Genomic DNA, 22,381 nt, shown 5'->3' on the forward strand with positions numbered 1-22,381 from the left:
GATCTGGGGCTCTCTGGGATCATTGTCAAGGGACATCTAAGAAGCCTTTGGGAAACTTGAGGTTGCCTAATACTGTAGGGAACAGACAGAAAGCAAGGCTAGCAGGGCTAGCAGAACTGTCAGTTCCTTGATTAAAGGGATCCTTGGAGGTTTTGTTCCAGCTGGCACTGGTTAGGGAGGGTCTGGTCCCCCACTCAGCCTGAGGGCTATCTGAGAACTGGGTCTAAAACACACAGGCCTTTTGGGGCATTTGGTGTGGGAAGGGCTGCTGCCTTATCTCATAGCAGCACACACTTCCTCAGCAGTGGTGGGGGTGTGCTACAAGCTGTTGTCCTCAGCAGCTCTTAGAAAAATCTTCCCTGCAACGTTGGAGGTCTCAACCCTGAGAGATCTTCAGAAGGTGGGTGCTGGTGTGGAGGAGAAGGAGAGACATACCTTTCGAAATGTTTCAATGGGCAAAGGAGCTGCAGGAGGCAGCTATGCATCAACAGGGGTTGTGAAAGAAACTGGATCCTCCCTGAGGCCCTACAGCTTCAAGAAACCATAGAGTTATGCACTAAAGGAGGGGCAGGCTGACTCTGTCTGTCAGTCTGGGATGTAAAAAACTCTCAGGATGGTGAAAGCTGGAAACTTGATGCTCCTGCCTCTAGTAGGAAGGCTTATGCTCTGCCTGCACATTTGTAAGTACAAAATATGCTCAGTGCTGTGGTTGGAGACAAGAGGATAAGAGCTCTGCCAAGGGAACTGCCTGAGCCCTACAGGAGCACCAGAAGAAAGGCAGCTCCCTTAATGCTGATCCCTCTGATGTAGGGAATGGGCCTGTCTGCTGACCTCTTGTCTGGGGCAACTTTGCTGCTTTTCAGGGACTCTGATTTATCATGGAAAGCCTGCAGAAGCCTCTCTGGCTTTCTGATACCTGCTGATTTTTCATGTGGGCATCAAATCCTCTCTAATTTTCTATTTTTCTAATTACTGGAGAGACTTGGATAGCATCAAATATGATACATACTGCTCTGGAGTAGTGGTGAAGAGGAATAAGAGCCAATCTTGTGTATCCTCAGCCCTGCTAGTCAGCTATGATGGGGTTTTGGTTTCTATGAACATGGTTTGCTCTTTGAGGCCTGAATGTTGCTTGGAAGAGCTGGGATACAGTGGCCTAAGGTGGGGGGGCATCCTTATCAACAGGATGTTGAAGCTGGTAAGAGCTTTAGACTAAGAATGATGAGGAAGAAAGGATGACAATCAAATGAAGATGTGATGGTTATCAAGAAAATTATGAGGGCTTATGCTAACAGGGGGGGATTTTATAATCAACTTGGCTGTAACACAAGTATATGCATATAAACACAAGGTTCAGAAAGGATTCCCTCCCTTTTTAACTGCGAAACAAAATCTTAATAATTATCAAGTAGATTGGTGTTACCCATAGTGATGACCATGGGGAAATAGTTTTTTGCTCAGGCTCAAGGATTAACACTGAGGGGCCTCCCCACTCAAGGGAGGAATCTCCACATACATTCCCACAAGTCCTCCCTACTGGAACGTGGAACTATGCCTTTACAGCACAAAGTGATTGAATGTCAGTCATATGTTGCTGTCAAGGATATCAGATATTGTGGCTCTTAGGTCTTCAAAGAACTGAGAGCAGTTGTTGGTTGCAGTAAAGTTGTTTTGTTGCATGAATACATCAGCCTCAAAGGCAAGGAGTTCAGAGTATTAAAGTCCATGCTAAAAGTTTCTGGCATAGAGTCCCAGTGTTTTGAGCAAAAGCATCATCAGCAGCAGCTCTCACACTTTCTTCTTCTTCTTCCACTTTTTTTCTCACCCCAATACATGGATTTTATTCATAAATCATCCAATCAGCTAAAAGCGCAATTCTAAAACATTCTTCCTAAACCAATATAAACTTAATTCTAATATATAAAAGAAATGTCAGTTTTTACCCCAAATCTACGCATATAATTGTATCTATTTATGCAAATAGTTTTACCTCTTTATGCATATAGTTGCATCTGTTCTATCTAGAAAGGCAAGCAATGTTCTGCTATGTTTTTGTTATGTCTGAAGCTAAGTTAATTTGTGAAAGGTAACACTACTGACCTTTAAAATAGGCTTTAGGGCCTCCTATTAGCTAACACAGTCTCTTAAGACACTTAAGATATATTTCTACTTACTTAAACCCAAAACTTACACTTGTACTTCACATCTATGTGGCTTAATATATCTCAATTTCTCTAAAGGCTCCAATTCAATCCTTGCATTCCTTTCTCTCTCTGAGGAAGCCAGAGAGGCTTCTATTTCATGCATTCCAACATGTTGATAGTCACTGATATGCCAGCTTTATTTTTAAATATGATGTTGTCACTTGTTTGTTTCTCTCCTGTAAACATCTGTCTTTCACATCTTTGCTTGTGTCAGTCTTTGTCAGGAAACATCTATCTTTCACATCCCTGTGATGGATTTTACTTAGGATTGTTGGTCAGGCTGATCTCAGCATCCTTCACCACTTAAATCAATATTTTCACTGGAAATGAACTCCATTAAAATAGAGTTCAGGATCTTGAAGGGAGGAAAGAAGACAAAAGCTAGGACTGCTGTCCTAGATTTCAAAAGGCTTCAGCATGTTCAGAGATCTACTTTGGTGAATCCACTTGATATGATCCTGGAAAGAGAACAACAGAAAAGACTGTTTTTGATTGGTTGGATTTTTTTTGTATCTCACAAGGATTCACTTTCTACAAGCTCAAGAATGGCCTATTCTGTTGTGCAGGAGAACCTGAAAGGATGGCAGAAGGGTTTGCATGGATATGCAAGGAGAGCTTGACTGAACTGAAGCATGAAAAGGAAGCATACAAGAGGTGGACATAAGCACAGGTGGCTCAGAAGGAACTGTCTAACTCTGCAAGGATGAATTAGGAAAACCAAATCAATCTGGTAAATGGATGTAAAAGGCAATAAGAAGTGCTTCCACAATAGAAAATGTGCACCCATCCCTGAATGTGACTGGGACCTGGTAACAATATTGGAGTGGGCCATTGTGAAAATGCTTTTGTGATTCATGTCAATTGGCAATGGAATCAGCAAATGCTTGTATCTGCTGAAAGGGTTGAAAGTGGATGTGTTCCCTGTGATAACTACAAAGAACAGCTTTGAAACTTTCTGACCAAATAGCCAAATACAGCATCAAACAAAAAAACAAAATCAACAAAAAATAGAAGTATAGAAGAGTAAAGATATGAGGTAGCAATGTTGCTGTGGGGCACGTGAAAGCGGACTACCTGCTGCTTGCAAGGTAAAAAAGGGACGTTTATTATCTGACTCTGTCTTTTATACCTTCCCAAGGGTGACATTGGATTGGAGAGTGAATGGGCCACCTCTCCAAAGACATTGGACAAACCACTAGTACATTAAGTGTTCTCCACTCCCATAAAAGAATGTAAAAAATATGTTGTTTACAGAAATTGTGTGGGAAAGTTCTCTAAAGGAATGTAAACTCAGAAGGCTTTAGGAAGTCTTAAGAATCAGGGTGACAGTAGCAAGACAACTGATGCTTAGAATAAAATAGAGGAAGCTGTGGTAAAGATAAGGGATATTGCAAAGCGACTAAATCCTAATGTACAATAAAAATCTTGATGCACTTGTAGCAGACCTCCCTCCAGACAACCACAAAAAGGACAGGAAGCCAACAACCACCTGGAAAGATTATGAAATTGCTGATCCTGGCTTATTGATATTTGCTGATTTAGACTAAGTCAAGCACACTGGAAAATGCTTTGTAGGCTTAAAAACATTATATATACTTTGCCAAACTTGTAAGTGGTGTGTGCCATTAGCAGAGCGGTGACTTCTTGGCCACCCAGCGTTGCTTGCTTGCTTTCTTTAAAATAAAAGATATAGAAATAAAATTTGGCTTGGCTATTGAAATTTTATATCACCATCATGAAAGGTACTGCAAAGGTGGGTTACTTTAAGTAGAACTTAGGCAGAAGTTAATGCTAGGTTTTGGTTGCAGAGACACATGTTAGCATGAGGGATCACTGAACATGGGCATACAACGTGTGCTGCCACTAACAATGTGTGTGCTCTTTGTAAGGGCTTGTTCCCACAGGAATGTGTGCAAGTGTAATGCTTTCAGCAAACCTCAGTGTGTACCCTTCTAGAACATTCGGTTTGTACAGTAAGAGATGGATGGATTTGTTTTACTTGGAAGAATACTGTAAAGATGTGAGGAACAAAGAGGCTATTGAACCATGCCACAGAATACTGTACAGCAGTGGCTCCACCAGAGAGGACTGTCCTGCTCTGCTGCGTTGCATGTTTCCCAGCATTGCAGGAGACATGTAGGCCTAACTTTTAAAAACACATTTTTCTCTTAAGCATCTTGTGCTTTTTTTCCTTTTGAGATTCAACAGAACTAGAACTTGGCTACAAAGCAGACATAGAAAGATTTAGGTTCTCAAGCCGTATTTGCCTTAGTCTTTATAATACAGTTTGGGTTGAAAGGGATCTTCAAAGGTCATCTAGTGCAACATCTGTGCAATGAGCAGGCACATGTTTAACTAGATCAGGTTTCCATTGAGCTTGATCAGGTTTCTACCCAGCGCAGTATGGACTGGATAATTTTATAGTGAGGTAGATTGGAAACAGTTTCAGCTTCTGAGTTCAAAGGATCAGCAGCACAAAGACAAGCTGGAGACCACTCACTTGCATCAATACTAAGGTCATATAATGCAACATCTTCCTTAATGACCTTGACAATGTGAAATGCAAAGTGCATGCTCAGAAGTTTGTAGATGATTCAAAACCGGAAATAGTGATTGATGTTACTCACTGTTCCAAAAAATGGATAAAAATAATAATTTTTAAAAAACCCTTAGCACCAATGTAATGTTATGAAGCAGGTATTCTTTATTGAATGTTGGATGCATGAGGGGATATCTGCTCTGAAATATTGTGCATGCTGAATAAAGAAAAACTCTTGTTTAAATACTGTATTTTACATGCATATTCATTGATTTTCCAGAATAAACATACTATGATAATAATTTCCCTGAAATCATGAATATTTTCCCACTCCTTTATGCACATATTATTCTGTCCTGGGAGTCTCCTAGATGGTTCCTGGTGGTTGACCCCAGAGTGATACCTGACTGCCCAGTGAACTGGTAGAAGTCGGCATGTGGGCTGGTTGCTTTCCAGTTCTTGCAGAATGGAAATTGTGCCGTTCCATAGGCCATTGGTTTTTGAAGGATAAGCATTGTGTTAGCCCACAAGGCACAGATGATTTTTCATTTGGCAACATCATATTGTCCCTCTGAATAGGGACAAATGACAGGTTGGAGAAATCAGCAGATAGGAGCCTAATGAAGCTCAGCCAAGGCAAGTGCTTTAATGCAGATGTGGAGGAATAACCCCACATACCAGCACAAGCTGAGGCCTCATTCTTTGCAGAGAATCTGTTCAAGCACTTCCTGAGTCACTCTTTATAGCCTGGTGCTTTATCAGTACAGTTTCTCCACATGTTCAGCTGATGTGGCTGAAGTCCTTCCTGCAGCTGCCTGCAGTCAAACCAGTGTTAAGAGCAGCATGTGTCTCTCTTCGGTATAATCTGATGCCAGTTTGAGATACAGCATGCAGTGTGAAGTTTGGCAGCTCATGACCTGCTTCAGAAGCAGCTCCTGAGGTTAGACAGCTATAGTCACTGAGCTAGTAATTATTTAGTTACTTCCAGCTGAAAAGCTAAGGAACAGTAAACCTACCCTGGTCATATTATTACCCACTTCCAGACTCACTGCTGTAGAAAGTGGTGAACTGAATCTTGTGAAAAATAGGAAAAGAACTGGTTGCTGTTTAGGTTTGTCACTCAGGCACACAGAATATGTCAGTACCACACAGTTTGCTACAGTTTTATCATGTCTCCTGACCCCAGGAAAGGGTTCTCCAGGGAGGTCTGCCAATGGAACCAGGAGCTTGTAATTAACAGATGTGAATTAAAGTATTGACATGACTAAAACTTAACAAAATAAAGATATTATTTTCAGAATAGCTAACAATGGGAAGGAAACTTAGTAAGCAAAACTGGCAAAACAGGAAGATAAGCAGCTGGATGTAATATGTGCAGGTAAGAGATAAGGAAGAATGGCTGGTTTTGCATCAACAATAGGTTAAAAATATAGTAGCTTGGTGGAATATACACCTAACCGCTTGCTTATTGAATACTAACCAAAAAGGAAAGAGGGAAATGTGGTAAAAATGCTGTATAAACCCACTGAAATCCATATGGAACAGCAATGCTTCTAGAGAAGCATTTCATAGAGCACAGGCTCTAATGCTTTCTCTCAGCCAGCTTAATAAATACATTTTTAACAGACAAAAATTGTTTGGTCCGTTGACCTTTGTTTCAATAACTGGCTCACGATGACTGAGTAGCATTGCAAGGATAAATATCTAATTATGTGCATAAGGTGTCCCAGTCAAACTAGTCACATACAAGCAATTTTTCTTTAGGGGGTTTTATAGCTTTCACCATAATGGTATGATTTGAATCATCCAATTACCCACTAATGGATATTTCTAATTATCAAATCACAAAATATATTCTGTAGGCCTTGCAGCATTATTATGCAGCAGCATCTGTTGATGCAGTGATCGTGTACAAGGGTGTAGTTTTCCTCTGAAGTGGTAGTGTACATGGGCCTGGTCTTCCTCTGGGAATCCAGTGGGGAAAGACTTCCTGTGGTGTCCCAAATCTCAGATTATTGAGCTTGACTCTTCCTCCCGGGTGGAGCATCTCACAATGGGATGATGTAATTTTATCAGTCATGCAGTAAGACTTGTTCTAAATGGATGTGATTTGTGCTAAGAAAATTGTAATTATATCAAAAATTTGGGAAAATAATTGGAAAAGTATATGTGATTAGTGTTATGAAGCAGATGGGTTTCTTCAAGAATACATGTGGGAAACAGGGTGCAGTAGTTGGATTTGGATTTGGGAATGGAGGCAGTCAGGAACTGACTCCCAAACCAAAATTGGCATCAACTGAAGTTAAAAGACAACTCCCAGAGCAGGATTGACCTTGAATATGAATAAAGTTGGGACCATTCCAGACAGGGAGTCTAAAATAGTGGTCTTATCTATGAAATAAATGAGGTTTAATTAGAACATAGTGCTTACTTGTATAACACCAAGATTAATGTGCATGCCAGCTGTTAAAAATGGGACCACACTCCCAGTACTAAAAGTAATTTCAGCATTTATTGTAATAAAAAAAAGAAAGGCCTAAAGCAAGGGGGCCCACGGGCTGAACAGGAGTGTTGCCGTCGAGGTTGCTGCAGCGCCAGCACTGGGTCTTCTGAGCAGTGATGTCCCTGATGTTCCAGCTGGAGCGGCATGGGTTCAATGGGTCATAAACCCCCTTTTTGTCCTGTTTTTTTGTCTCTTTAGATTGGTTTCTTTTTGAATCCTTCATTTGCATGAAGGTTTAAAGTGCTTGTTGGCCCATTATAGTTCTGTCCAGGCCAGCTTGTTTGGCTTAGGGGGTGGTGCACTTCACTTAGGTGTGATATGGTACATTGAGTACCACATTTCTTACAACTAGCCCTTTAAACCCCTTTTACCATAACCAAACTAACAGTACATGATTAACAACTATCAACTATTTTACAATAGTTTCTAACCTATTTTTAACATACCTGCCAGGTTATCCAGAGAACAGAGAGGAAGACCTTTGGCCTTCCTCCAAGAAGACCCCTGAAGAGACCAGAAGACTCCATAGCAACAATGGGAGAATGCGCTGTGCAGTAGAGTGACGTAGATTTCAAGAATCAAAAATGTGAGGGGATTTATGGAACTTTTGATGAATATGTATCAGCATACAGTATACAAGTTATGTTTGGATCCTGTTGCAGGCAGGGTGGGAACCCTTCCCTGTACCCCAATCAATCGGTTTTTGCTTATGCTTTATCCGAACCACTGCCAAATTTCTTTTCTGTAACTATTGAATTATATCTGCTTGTATTATTTAATCTCAATGAAAATTGCTGACCTCAATTAAAACTGCTGCTAAATTTTAAGTCTGTGGTTTATGGAATTGGACATATAGAACCTCATTCATAACAGACTCAATGGCCCATTAACAGAAAATATTTCCCAGAGGGAGGATGGTGTGATAGACTGAGGTATGTTTTGTTCATCAAAGGGTTAAAACCAGAAAACTAAGGCTCTAAGATGAAGATGAAACTCATATGCAAATATGCTCTTGCTTAATGTGTAATTGCTCAACAAGCCTCAAGTTCCAGGAACTCAAGCATGAGGAAGACCACCCAGGACCACCATCACAGGACCACCAGGAGCAGAATACACCACCCAGCCTTTATCACAGGACCACCAGGAGGCAGAAAACAACCACCTAGCAACTGAAAGGCACCTGCGCAGAGCACGGCTTATGGAACTGTATAAAAGATGAACTGAAATGTGTTGGGGTTGCCGCAGTTGGTGGAGCGGGGACTCCCCTGTCGCCCAGCGCTGTTTTTGCTTTTGCCTTGCTTGGTGTAATTAATAAAATTCCTTGATTCGATCATATTTATCTAAATGTGTGGTCAAATTTATTACAGATGGGTCCTAGAAGAGATAAAGAAAGCTGCCCCACCTCTAACAGCTGGCAATAGAATACACACCCCTGGCCACATCCTGCATTTGCAACCTAACACAAGGCAGAAATGTAAGAAGGAAAGAAAAAAAACAAAAAAGAACAAAAACAAAACCAAAAAATATAACCACCAGTAAACCTAAGTGAGAAACAAAGACAAAATTAATTGCAGGCCGAAAGAGCTGGCAGACAGCAGGCCCGTATCGCTGCAGATGGATGGCGCTAATAGGAAAGCCGGTGCTGCGGGATGTCGCCACTGACGGCAGCAAGGAGCAAAGAGCGCTTAAAAACACTGCGGCCCTTGCGGAAGGGCTCCCAGCCTCTTCCAGGCTTGGGAGAACACTTTCTGCGGGCTGTTAAGCTCTGGGAATGGGGAGTGAGAGCCGCGCTTTTGCGGCTGCGGGAGGCGCTCCGGGGCGGGCCGGGAGCAGGACTACATCTCCCGTCATGCCGCGGGGCGCCGCCGCCATCTCGGCACCGACCGCGGCGCTCCCCGCTCCCCCGCCGCCTGCCTCGGGCCGCGCCGCGCTCCCCGCTCCCTGCCATGAGCTGGGACGGCGCCGGCGAGGAAGTCCGGCTCCTCCTGGACCTGTGAGTGCCGCCCCGCCACGCCCCCGGCCTGGGCGGTGGCCGCGAGTGTGGCGCCGCGGGAGCGGTGGCAGGGGGTGCCCGCGGGCTCCTGCGGAGCGGTCGCGGGGCAGGCGGCGGGGAGTGACAGGGCGGGTGACGGGATGTGGCAGCGAGGTGACAGCCTGTGATCCTTGACAGAACCCCGTGCGCAGGCACGGCTGAGCATCCCTGCCTTCACCTGGCCCCAGAGAAGCCACTGAATGGGGTTTTTGCTCTGAGGTTTTCTCCGTATTGATACCGAAATTGGCTAGGAAAGAAATTTTCTAACCCAATTTGAAGTATTAGAAAGCAGGCATTCTTTCTTGCATAGCTGGACGTATCTGGAGGGCTTTTCATCTATGACAGTTTTCAAAATGTTTATTCCATAGTGCTCATACGTATTCTTTAAAGCAAGCATGCTTCCCGGCTAGTACATAAATATCACTTTCCGAGAATTAATTTGCATACATCCACACTGGCAGTCCTTTTGTGGTCCTAGAGGGTCATCTGAAGGGGTCTCTGGTAGTCACCAAGTGTCCCCGGTGTTGCAAAGGGTGACTTTGCCTTGAGCTTCTCTTAGGACATGTGTGGTTGCTTCTTGTTGCATAACTTCAGCATAAAAGCGACTGTATTCCTCATTGTCTGTTTATGCACTGGTTCCAGCTACATTTAACATCGTGTGTGTCAATTTTTTTTATTATTTTATGTAATTTGCTAGTTATATGCTCTATCTTGAAATTCCCAAGGGGAACTGAACATTTCTATTCTCTGTGTTATCTGTCAATGTCAAATTCCTTTGTGTTCTGGAGGAAGTTAGAAAAAAAAAAAAGCACAGGAATAAAATATTTCATTTGAAAGATAAAAGAAGAATAGCTAGCAGAGAGTACAGTTAGATTGTTATTCATACCTTAAAACACTGAAGATAAGATTATAGTTGCCATGGTGTAGCCCATAAGTGTTTTATAGTTTCCTATAAAGTAGAATAACTGTGAAAACCTTTATAATTTAAATGATTAATTATTTAAACTGCAGATCAGTATTGTACTATGAGAATATCTACTAGCTTTTTGAAAAGAATGTGATTAACCTTAATAACCATTCAAGCTAAATTTAATATGCCATGGTAAGAGACAGTTTGCATAGCTCACATTGATTTCCATGTATCTGTGTTCAGTTTGGAGTATTTTCTGCAGATTTGAAGTAAGTTGTTGGTTTAGATTTAGAGGCCCCTTTTGAAGCTGCATTAGTGAGACAAGCCCCTGCTTTCTGCTCACCATGTTACACAGATCCTGCCTGTGAGCAGGTTCACATTTCTGGTCTTCAGCCATGATAATAAATGGTGTGTTTATTGTCTTTGACAAGAATTTTTTTTAAAGGTAAACAACTATTCTTAATTTCTGCAGTCAAGTAGAGGAATGTTATATATAGATAAGCTGTTCAATCTCAAAACAAAGAATGTGGATGGTGTAACCTATATGTTCTGAGACAGAGCTTGGCACAGGCTTCTCTGTTGATCAGTCAGCTGAGATCATCCAGCAGTCAGTGAGGTTCTGTGAAGGCATGGAATTCTTGCACATCTCTGCAGGAATGAGTTACGGGTGATCCTGGTGTATGCTTGGGTATATAAGGGTGTCTGCAGGCAAGGCCTGGGTTTAACTGCCCAGGTTATGCTTGAAATGTCTCTTCTATACAGTGTCCTCTGCAATGACCTGCGAGAGATGCTCACCCTACATTGTATGAACTTCAGTGATTTTTTAAAATGTGCTTCCCTGCTGGAAATCTTGCTTTTTCAAGTCTGTGCTACCCTTCAGATTTTTACAGCATTAATATTTTGACCTCTTTAAAGTTTTGGGGTTTTTTTGGTTGGGTTTTTTTTGTTTTGTTTTGTTTTGTTGTTTCTTTTTTGTTTGTTTTTTGGGTTTTTTTTGTGTGTGTGTGAGTTGAATTTCCTGCAGTTTGGTGGCATCCTGAGGCCAAGACAAAGTTTTGTTGCAAACCCAATTGCCTGTAGGTGTGAAATACAAAGTTGTGTTTCGTGTCGGTAAATAAGGGCAACCTGTGTAATTGTAATTGTGAAATGTGTGGAACACGGCCATGGGACAGTTGTAAATATGAGTTCTAATAAATAACTGAGGAAAGCATGGAAGAAGGCTTTTGAACCAATCTTTTGTTTGCAATTAACTATTGTAAGTCTTAAGCTGTTTTGAAATAAGAACCTTTGAATTATAACTTTAGAATGTTGCCTTGTATTAAGGATTTTTAAACTGTAGCTTTAGAATGTAAAAGGATTTAAACAAAAGAGGGAAGTGAACCTATCCCAAGTTCCAAATGAAAGAGTGAAAATATCCTGGAAAAAGAAGATGGATGTCAACGTTGCTGATTAATGATCCCAGAAAAGAGAAGCTGGACATCACTATCTTAGATTAATGGTCCTAGAAAATAGAAGCTGGACCCCATATCTGGAAGCTGGACCCCACCATCTGGGATACACATCCTGGAATGTACATCCTAGGATATTGAAACCTGGAATAGATCATAATCCAGTATAGAATTTGGAAAGGAGCCAGATATCACCATCATAGATTTAAGATCCTAAAGTATAGAATGATGACATCAAAAATGGGAAATAGAAACTGCTGAGAAAAGCTTATGAATATGCATTAATATGACCAATAAATACCAGCCAGCCCAGCAATCAGTGTGCAGTTGGAGGGGAAAGCCCCCACCACTGTACCCAGGGCTGTCTTTGCTCATACATGACCAAACAAATTAATAAATTATTACATTGAGTTTCTGCTTGATATATTGGCTGAGTCAAGCTTCTCACTTCTAACTTAGGGACTCTAGAGCTGTGATTATATGCTAAATTTAATTTGGCATTACTCCAGGCTGCTGCTGCCCCCTGCACTCAGCCACTTGTCCTGGCAGTGTTGTTTCTGTGTCCTCAGAGTTTTACTCAAGGGGATTTTCATTCAGATCAGACACTGAACAGCTCACACTGCAGCTGTGAATTTCAGAGACAGCTTGAGGAATGCACAGAAAAAAAATGGTTAAGGGGCTGATTTTTGCTTTCACCGGCTTATGAGTTTCACAGAAGGATCAGCTTGATCCCAAAGTGCAACAGCTGAATCAGTGGTAGCATGGAACAGCTGAAACTGGTAATGTCTGAGGGAACCATAACTAGATGCAGAAGATGACAATTTATGGCTTGATTGTTGTAGTTCTACAGTGTAATGCTTCTTTTTGACTGTACTGTAACTTTTCTTTATTTCAGATGCCTTCAGTGTTTGACAAAGAACCTTTCCAGATACTCTGCAGATATTAAGTCATTGCCACCCAATATAAAGGATAAACTGATTAAATTAATGAGTAGGCAAGGGCAAATTACTGATGCAAATATCAGTGAGGTAAGAATCCATTCAAAACTATACTGTCTGTTTTGGGAGAGGAAAGCAGCCTCTCTTGCACACCTGTCTGTTCCTGAGTGTAGTGTGTTTCAAGATGCTCATGCATAATTTATTTTATATATATATATATATATATATATATATATATATATATATGTTATATAAAGACTTCAGCAGCTTGTTAGAATTCTGTTGATAGAATTCTACTGACACTAAGCACACAGTCTCCATATAATTTATTTGAGTTTTGGTTCCTTGAAATATAATGATGGCAGAGCTAGGAATTGATAGTTCAAATTCTCCCATTTCTTTTGCACACTGATGTGTTTCAATATGACCCCAGTTAATGACATTTCTTCAGCTGTAAATTCAGGGGCACATCTGTTTTGCTGCCAGTTTACTGTTACCTTGTTCAGCCTCAACGGGAGGCGTGAGAATTGAAGGAAGCTAAAGGTTGGCCTTGGTGAAATAGAAGATGAATGACTCCCTGTGCATTCCTGCTTTGATTTGTAACTCAAGAGACAAATATTATCAGTTTCTCAGAGTCATGATAGTGGAGCCAAGGCTAAAGGCAGAAGCACTGTGGAAAACTTAGAAACAAAACAATTTGCCTTCAAATAAAATGATTTTGTGCTTACGCAAAGTAATTGTTTGAGTAAAAATCAAGTTCTTTGGAAAACTTTTGACTGGACAAAATCTGGTTTAGCCTAGCTTTTCAGTAAGGAATAATTTCAAAACGTCATAACATTATATAATTAAAGCCATGTGATTGTGTATGAAGGCACAAAATCCATTAGGCTATTTTTAGTCTGGAAATAAACTAGAGACTTTAATTTACAGATTTTTATGCTGTCTCTTCCTAAAGTCTCTTCTGTCTTCATTAGCAGTTCATCAGTGCCTTCTCTTGGAGCCTATTTTCCATGTGACCCTGGGAAATTCTGCTCTGGTTCTTTTTTCATGTGTTTTTCCTTACTCCGTTCCTGCAATTTCCTGCAATTATATCCTTAGTTGTCATAATTTTCCTTGGGTATATTATACCTTAGCTTTCTTTGCTAGCAGTTTCCATTTTATTCATATTCTTCATATATTTTCTCTGTTTTTCAGAGTTTTTTAAAAGAATTTTGCTTGAAGTTAAATTTCAGTTGAAATTCCGTTAATCTGAATTTTTGTGTATACTTCTATTTAATCTCTTACTTCCCTATTCTTGTCCAAACTTGTGTCACCATGCATCTTTTCCCCCCTTACTTTGCTTTTTGCTTGTAGCAGCCAACCACATGCATGCCAAACTCTTTATTCTAAATTACTTTTACCATAAAGTTTTATAAAGCCATTCAGCATGTGTCCACAGAATATAAGCCTGTACTTTTAAATGTCTTTTTTTTATATGCTGCATCTAGACAACCCTTTTGTCTATCTAAAAATCTTACATATTTGCAAAACAGCCAGTTTTCCTTGTAGTATCTTTATTGTACCTTGATTGAGTGAACAACTGGAGAAATAGGCCTTTAACAAGCCAGTCAAGTGTGCTGTTATCTTTGCTAGTTTATGGCAATTTATGTTTCTATCCCAGGGAGTTAAGGACGGGAGTGACAAACTGAAGGGAGTATCTGGCTATTGTTACTAAAATCTAAGGCCTTCCACTGCATTGGGTCTAACTTTCATAAATATTCTCTTGGGAAAAATGTCACAAAAATTCCAGTCTGGGTCTTGTGGGTGTGAAAGATCCCATTTAATGAGGATTTGGTACCACTTCATGGTATGGTAATGAGAGTGCTTGTTTATGAGGAAAAGTATGTGTGTGGGTGAGAAAAATACTTTAGGGGAAAATACCTTCCAAATATCACTCTTACCTGTTATGCAGGTTAAAGTTTTGATCAAAGTCAGTATTTTTTTTTTTTTTTTTTTTTTTTGCGCTGCAGATTTCTGCCCCCAAAGTCGTGCTAAAAAGTGTGAGGGCATTGTCTTGGGTACACATGTAACAAATGAACCACCAAGATTGTGTATCCATAGTTTAAGTAGTAATGTGTTCCTGCTCCATATATTGCAGAGACAGTTCATGTTGTAGGAGCTGAACTGTTGCACAAATATACCAGATATTCTTTAGTTTTTAGTTCCTAGGACTGGTAACCCCACCCTCTATTGCAAACTTCTATCTGATGTCTAATATTACAAAATATTTTATATCAATATTTTATATAAAAATGCACGTGTTTGATGGCATAGCAGAGTTTGACTGAAATGGTGGGTTTTTATTACAGGTATTGCACCCTGCTGTGGAGTCTCTGGATCTCCGAGACTGTGATATTTCAGATAAAGCATTATTGCAGCTTAATAACTGCAAGCAGCTGAAAAAAATCAACTTAAATTCTTGCAAGGAGAACAGATTTGGAATTACTTCAGAAGGTGTGTTATCTGTGCACAGATAACTGGGATCTTATTTCTGGCTTATTTTTCATGTTAGATTGGAATAAATTGCGAAGAATATATCTAGGGTAAATATTGCTTTAAAAAAATCCCCAGTGCCACCCCAGTACTAATTAAAAGTCTATGCAGTGGTGTAAATTTCAGGCCTAGAGCACTAATTATCTTAGGAGAGAGCTATCAGGTTACTCTCCTGCTAGATTTCTGCTAAAACCACACTATGCTCAACATGTTTTCCACTTTATCTTAATTATTCCTTCCTTAAAACTTGTTCCAGAGCCTTTGGACTCAGCATGCTGGTTATGTTAGAGAATTAATAACTCTTTCAAGTGTTTGTTTCTTTGGCAGGAATCATAGCACTGGCATTATCCTGTCCCTACTTGCGTGAAGCATCTTTCAAAAGGTGCTGTGATATAACTGACAGTGGAGTTCTGGCTCTTGCACTCAACTGCCAATTCCTACAGATAGTGAACTTGGGCAGCTGCTCAGGCATCATGGATGCATCTCTGCAGGCCCTAGGAGAGAACTGCAAATTTCTTCACAGTGTGGACTTCTCATCTACTCAGGTAGCTATGGTGGCAATTAGCCAATTGACTTTTGTTTGGGTTTATTTTAAGATTGTCATGATAAAGTTCAAAGGGGATCATTGTAGCTCTACTCTTGACAAGATTTAGCACCATCGTTTATTTCTAATTTCTGCCTCTTAAGGAAAAGGAAAGGTATATTTTTCTTATTAGTGACTGGAAAAATACACATTTTGGTATTAGAGCATGTATGGTGAACCAAAGATAAACTTTGGTAGAATCTACCTTGTTTTTGTTTTTTTTTTCGTATGTTTATTTAATGTAATAATTTTCTTTAAGTTGTAAAGTAATCCAAAATATTCCATTTAGAGAAAGTAGAATCTTGGACAGATTATTGCTTGCTTTCAGTTAGGACAAACTGATGTGGGTAATAATCTAGGATGTCAAACAATACAAGCCCCTAATGGAAGTAAACACTCCATAATTAAATGATATTTTAGGAGTGATTGTACTTGTCATAGTTGTATTACAAAGTCAATGCTGAAAAAATGACATTTTAAATGTCAGAAGTGGCAGAGAAGAGGGTTTAACAACAGTGTTTAGCATGAGAAGGGAGAGACAAGCTGCAAAAGCAATCCTGTAACATATTTCATAATTACAGGGAGATAATGAAGCAAGGGAAAGGTTTTTTGCAGTAAGTGTAGCATTCAATTGACGCTGATGGTGAGTAATTATGTTGAACGTGTGTCCAGTACTGAGCATTCACAATGAAATGTCAGTTCTGGAAATCATGTAGGAGGTTCTTATTTTAAATGCTATTTTTCTTTTGATTTTTCCAGAAGTAGAGTATTAAAAGTCTTAATATTTCATTTGGTAATTTTTATTTATTGCCAGTTAACGGTTATTTCTCCAGACTTCCTTTATTGCTTTTTTATTTCCTTGCTTCTCTTCCTTTATAGCAAATAGCTGTTTTCCTGTGTGTATATTAAATTAAGTAAAAGCTTCTTCAGTAACTACATGTTTACACTTTTTTTTAAACTTTTCTGCTATGATTGCTTTTTTCCCCAATCTAAATTGGTCTAGATAGAGCAGAAATGCTTTTTAAACCTATAAACTTAAAGTGCTATGCTCTGACCATATTCGTGTACCCACTGTTCAATGAGACAAGAAAGCTGCAGAAATAGCAGTTACACAGTTGGAACAATCCTTGCAGAAAGCCAGGCTGAATCAGGTGGCAGGAAGATGAAACAATAGAATGAAAAAAACCCACCTTGGATAATTTTCTCTACTAGTTCCGCTGAGAAGAAAATACTGTAGTGTTAAGTGTATTCACTGACTGCAGGGAGTGAATAAATTAATACAATTTTTGCATCCAAATAGCTGTGTTTGAAAGCATTGAGCTTTAATCCATTGTGGTTTTTTCCTCAGGTGACAGATGATGGCGTTGTAGCATTAGTGAGTGGAACATGTTCGACGAATTTAAAGGTAACTGACTTAACCTAGTAACAAAGGGATAAACAAAAAAAGAAACACCTGCATTTTAAAATTATAATTACTAATTTCAGCAGCATTACTTCTGAGGGAGGGTTTTTACTGACTGATGTTCATTTCTGTCCTCTTTCAAGATCCTTGGAGTTTATAAATTGCAAAGACTTTCCAATAAGACAGTGTTCTTTTTACTTTTACCCTATGATCTCCAAAGTATATTTTACCAAATCCTAATTTCACTATTCACTAATCTCACTAATTTCATTTGATGGTCTTTTTTTGTGCATTTCTTCTTATATGTTATATTTATTGACAGGTAAGGCAATTTAGAGGAGGGGAAAAGAAGTTGATAATAATCTGTTTCCTTATTCTGCTTTCCATCTTTTCCTAACATGTACAAGAAACAGTAATTGTACAGCTGCCGAGCAAGTAGAAAAGAGCAGGGTTTAGTCTAATCTTGAAGAAGTTCTTTGATTTATTTTAGGAACCATGTAGATAAATAGATATACCAGAAATTTCAGCAGAGGCTATTTTGGGAAATTTTGGGAAACACCAGAATTTAGTTTGGGTTCTGTTCTCCTGGACAACCAATTGTCATACGCAAGTGATGAGACTCAAACACCATGGAATCTCATTGAAGAGTTTACTCAAATGTTTTGAGTGGTGTGTGTGTGTTGGGAAAACTCACCTTTGGTGCTGGAAAATATGAAAGTTTGACAAGAAGGTTTTACAGATATGTATGCTTGGCAGAAAGCTCTCTGAATGTAGAACCTGAGAACAGAATAGAGATGGAAGCAAGTTTTGCTATAGAAGAACAATAGATGTCTAAACTGGAATTGCTGAGCCAGTTGACTGGACAACTAAGAAAGCTAAGGTTAAGTTGAGCTGGAAGGAGGTTTTATGACTAGAGCAAAGGATATATTGACCACAAACAAATAAGATGTTTTTACCAAGCAGGAATAGGTCTTAAGAAAACAGAAAGGTAACAGAGGCAAACATGCCTATGTGGCAAATAGAAAAAAGGTCTAAGAATTTTCCACTGAAAGAAAACAGAAAAACAACTTTAAGCTTAACTGTAACATGCTAACTCATGTGGTTGGATAGTAATGACCATAATATGGCAATGATAGTAGTTGTGATAGGCTATAGGCAATAGTAAAGGTATTGTGTATGATGCTGATTGGTTGTTGTGTATTAAGATGCTCAGCAAAGAAGAATATATAATGCGTTGTAACCAGAACTAAAATGGCTTCAGGCTTGCCTGTAAGCTGTAGCTGGCAGCCATAGGCATAGCTCTGTTACAATAATATCTTCTATACAATAAGCAGCATTTTGAAGAACTGCCTGGAGTCCCACATCTCTCGTCTCAGGCTCTTACACTTCATGTTTTTAATTTAGACTCTTTACAGAAAAGCTGTCTTATTTTTCCTTAGGGTATTTTCCTGTTCTGTACAGGACCACATATGAGGTCAATGCATAGATGTCATTATTCCTTCTGGCTGGGGATCTCTGAAATGGGCTGGGCAAAGGAAAGCTTTGCCTCTAAAACTCTGAGTGCTTTAATAGGCTGTTGTCATTCCTGTTTTCCTGACAGGAGATCCACATGGAGCGCTGTGTGAATCTGACGGACATCGCTGTGGAAGCTGTCCTTACTTGTTGTCCCAAGATACACATTTTTCTGTTCCATGGATGCCCACTGATAACAGGTAGATCTAATCACAAGGAGATAATTATTTGCTGATCATACCTTCTTGCTTTGTGAAAAGTACACTGTACTCTATAAGTAATCCCAGACAAAATAACTTACTGGATAAAATAATCATCGTATACTGAGATTTTCAAAGCAAGGAGAGTTTTTGTTTTGAAATGTGGCAGCAGCCTTCAGAGAGGGAATTTTTTTGTTTGTTTGGAAATCAAAATTTTTTCCCCTTCAGCATGCTGATGAAGACCCAAAGATTTCAGAAAAATATTAGCATCTTAAACCCTTACTCTCTTCAAAAAGTGTGGAACAGCATCCATTCAAGAAACAGTGGAATGGAGTAGGACAGCCTATGGGTGTTTTAACTTCTGTTGGTTGGTGATGCTTTACAGTTAGGTGATTGAAAAAGGAACCAAGAGTGTTTGGATTACTACAGATGTATCTGAAATGTGATATTGTGATAGCAAAAGAAGTATAAATGCAGATGTAGAATTCCTTTACTGTGTTGTGTACCTGTTCCAAACACCACCTGTACATTCAGAATGAATAACAAGAAATTATTTTGTTCTTTTTCAGATCAGTCCCGAGATGCTTTGGAGCAGCTCATCATATCAAACAAAATCAAGCAACTCACATGGACTGTTTACTGATTATTTGTCCTGTACATGTGAGTGTCAAATTTACAGGTGGGAGAACTCCTTCAGCAAACAAGCACCTTGGAAGAACTAGCTGGTGACTTTTGTTCTGCCAGGTTGCATCCCTCCTGCTTCCCACTGGAGGTCTCCGTTGCCATTCCAGTCCTTGCCTGTGAGCCTGGGCTTCCCTATTGTCTCTCCTTGGAGCCCTGTCTGTCTTTGCGTTGATCAAACTTCATTAAGAGGAAAGTTAAACTGTAATTAATACTACAGGGCCGTTGCTCAGGTTTCCCGCAGTGCTGGATTTGGCTGCTACTTAGTATCCTTTAGCAATTTAGCTGCAAACCCAGTTTAGATGAGTCTGTGTTCTGAGTTTGTATTTTGGGGTGATACTTGCAATTAGAAGTACCCAGCCCAAATGTAACATTGACACACAGCAGTGGCTGTGAAGTTGGGAGTTGAATCTAACTGAAATCAATAGCCAGAACTGGTGAATGGAGGTGCCATTAACAGTGATACAAATGTACTTTCAGTAGTAACAAAGAATCTCCTTTCACCATTTACTTTTGCTAGGTCTGGAATAAAAAACATAGGTACCTTTCTTCTGATGTTATTGATGCTGCAGGTTTCTGTTCTTACTTACCATCAAATACTTGCTGGATTTTTACACATCCAAAAGTACAGCCTGTGAATGTGTAAACATAAACTTGCTTTGGAATTGTTATGGTGACTTTACAAATTTCAGAGTAGTAGCTGTGCCCAAGAACAGGATTTTACATATGGGCAAATATTTAATTTTTCCTGGCTTTTGCCTGGGTTTCTACATGAAAATCCTTTTAGGGAACAAAACACTGGTAGTCATAAGCATACCTGTGAGTGAAATAGAACCAAATATAGTGTCTGAGCATGGACGGTAGAATGTGTGTTCTGCTGTATGCAGTTCATTACATATCCAGTGGCCCCCACAAGCTGACAATATCAGTAATTTTATTGTTCAGTTATAGTAGTATTGGAAAATAAGTTTTGAACTGTAGAGTGAGTTTATTACATGATGGAGCAGTGCTCTCATCACAATTATAAGTCATGTTCCTTGGCTTTCTTGAACCATAACCTCCAGTCAGAATCCTATGATTTGTGCATGAAGCTCCTTAATGCCAGACATTTTAGCTTTATAAGGGCATGAAGCACATGAGGTTCATCCTCTGGATCTGGAAGTAGAAGGGTTTAGCTATGGTGGTCTAACATGGATTTGATGACATCTGGAAACCTAAAGAATTTAGGCAACCATAAGGAATATGTTTACTTTACCATTTAACTCATGTCATAGCCACACTTAAGAGTTGCAGAAATAAACTAGTCTTATATTAATCTCTTTAAAGTTCAGGTCTAATTGCATGGAAGGTATTTTTTGTTGCCGATATTAAAGGATATTATGATGTCTGACTATAATCTCTGTTCTTCTGTTGATTATATGGTTTTTGAAAGTGCAAGTCTATATAGAAAGTTGTTCAGGTGTCAGTAAAAGTGTATTTTTCCAAGACCAGCACCTAAATCCCTTATTCTTGTTGCATGGCTCAGTCCAGTGATGGGTGTGTTCCTATGATCTCTGCGGGTGTAATTGCACCATTACAAACCACTGGTTCAAGGATGAGTTGATTTTGCTACAGTAGCTACAGGCATCCGACAGTTGTCACTGCAGCAGATCTTTGCACCAGATAGAGGCCTAATAACCTGATCTACTAGGTTGTTTTGTTTTTTTTTTTCTTTTTGCTGAGGAGTAGTTTATTGTTATGCCCTGTGGAATCCCTGGGATCAATCAGGGCCCATCATTCCTTTGAACTCTTGGACAATAAATCTGTGTTGCACTATTTTTGATATTGAATCATATAGCTGTTTAGGCAACTTTGTGAAACAGTGCTACTGTTCATCTCAGTGGCAAAGATGCCTTTCTTCTCCTTGCTAATACAACCTTGGATTTGTCATGTTGAAGGCAAATGCAGCTTTTATGTGTCCTTAAGTGCGCCTGTAGATTTACCACCTTCCCCTACAGCCTCTTTTCAATGTGTGACTTAGTGGTACTTCCTCACCTGGTGCTTAAAAAGCTGTACAACACTGCAATGCGGTAACACTAATTTTAGGTTTAAACGTTTAATGTAAGTTACTTTAAATCCTTCACCATTAGAGCTTGAGTCTGCCCTTACTCAGACTTTGTGTTTTGTATTTGCATAACTCTACTGGACTGGTTTTTTTTGGTTCACAGTAATTTTCAACAGAAGTTTACAGGCACTGGGTGAAGTGGGAGAAGAACCTCATGGATGTGCTTACTACATCATATTCTTGATTGTTTGGACATTGTTACTGTTGTAAGCCTTGCAGAATATTCATATATTGTTATTAAGATTAAAGTTTAGAAGTTGGCTGTTTGGATATTTCTGAAAACTTGTTGGATTATAGAACCATGTACATCTGACTGTGCTCCTAAACCTCCTACTTCATGAATACCATGGTTTTCTGAGTGAGTACCACACACTTTTTCACATTTGTAAGCTTTCACCACAGCACCTGGCACCACTGCACGGTGGTCTATGGTGCAGTTATTAGTTCCCTAACACTGCTTGCTCTATAATGGACTGCTAAAGTTGATACTTCCTGTAAGACTGCTCTGAAAACATTGGTTTCTTCTTCAAATGGCTACAGTTACAGCATCTTACCTGAGGATCAGGTCTTTTTTTTACCAGGTTTGGCAGATGAAACTGGTTCTTAGTTGGCAGATAAAACTGACAATGATTCTGGAGTTTGTCCAGTATCTCCTCAGGAGACCAGCAAAATAATTTTATCAGACTTGTATTCCCTGTTTTTGTTTCGTTATTCTCTGTTTGTCACAGAAGTAAAGACTTCTTCATCTTCAGCAGCATCCCAAGGTGACAGATTGCAAAGGGTAATGTAGAGA

General features: G+C 39.6%; 1 protein-coding gene and 1 long non-coding RNA gene across 3 annotated transcripts; both read left to right on the forward strand.

The window, feature by feature from the left end:
- Window positions 1-267: 267 nt before the first annotated feature.
- Window positions 268-8,576, forward strand: LOC146763401 (uncharacterized). Its single transcript, XR_014952099.1, has 3 exons — window positions 268-400; window positions 2,726-3,292; window positions 7,700-8,576. It is a non-coding gene; the product is annotated as an uncharacterized LOC146763401 (long non-coding RNA).
- Window positions 8,577-9,080: 504 nt separating this feature from the next.
- Window positions 9,081-21,858, forward strand: AMN1 (antagonist of mitotic exit network 1 homolog). 2 transcript variants are annotated; one of them, XM_021539997.4, is made up of 7 exons: window positions 9,081-9,239; window positions 12,532-12,664; window positions 14,923-15,067; window positions 15,434-15,651; window positions 17,038-17,094; window positions 18,692-18,803; window positions 19,373-21,858. In XM_021539997.4, the coding sequence occupies exons 1-7, from the start codon at window positions 9,193-9,195 to the stop codon at window positions 19,444-19,446; spliced, it is 786 nt and encodes a 261-aa protein (XP_021395672.3). In that variant the 5' UTR covers window positions 9,081-9,192; the 3' UTR covers window positions 19,447-21,858. The 2 variants fall into 2 exon arrangements, with proteins under 2 accessions (XP_021395672.3, XP_085425673.1); XM_085569547.1 differs by lacking the exon at window positions 9,081-9,239 and adding an exon at window positions 9,357-9,497.
- The last annotated feature ends 523 nt before the right edge of the window (window positions 21,859-22,381 follow it).

Source organism: Lonchura striata, chromosome 1A (genome assembly GCF_050655825.1).
Source record: "Lonchura striata isolate lonStrDom1 chromosome 1A, ASM5065582v1, whole genome shotgun sequence".
Classification (NCBI taxonomy): domain Eukaryota; kingdom Metazoa; phylum Chordata; class Aves; order Passeriformes; family Estrildidae; genus Lonchura; species Lonchura striata.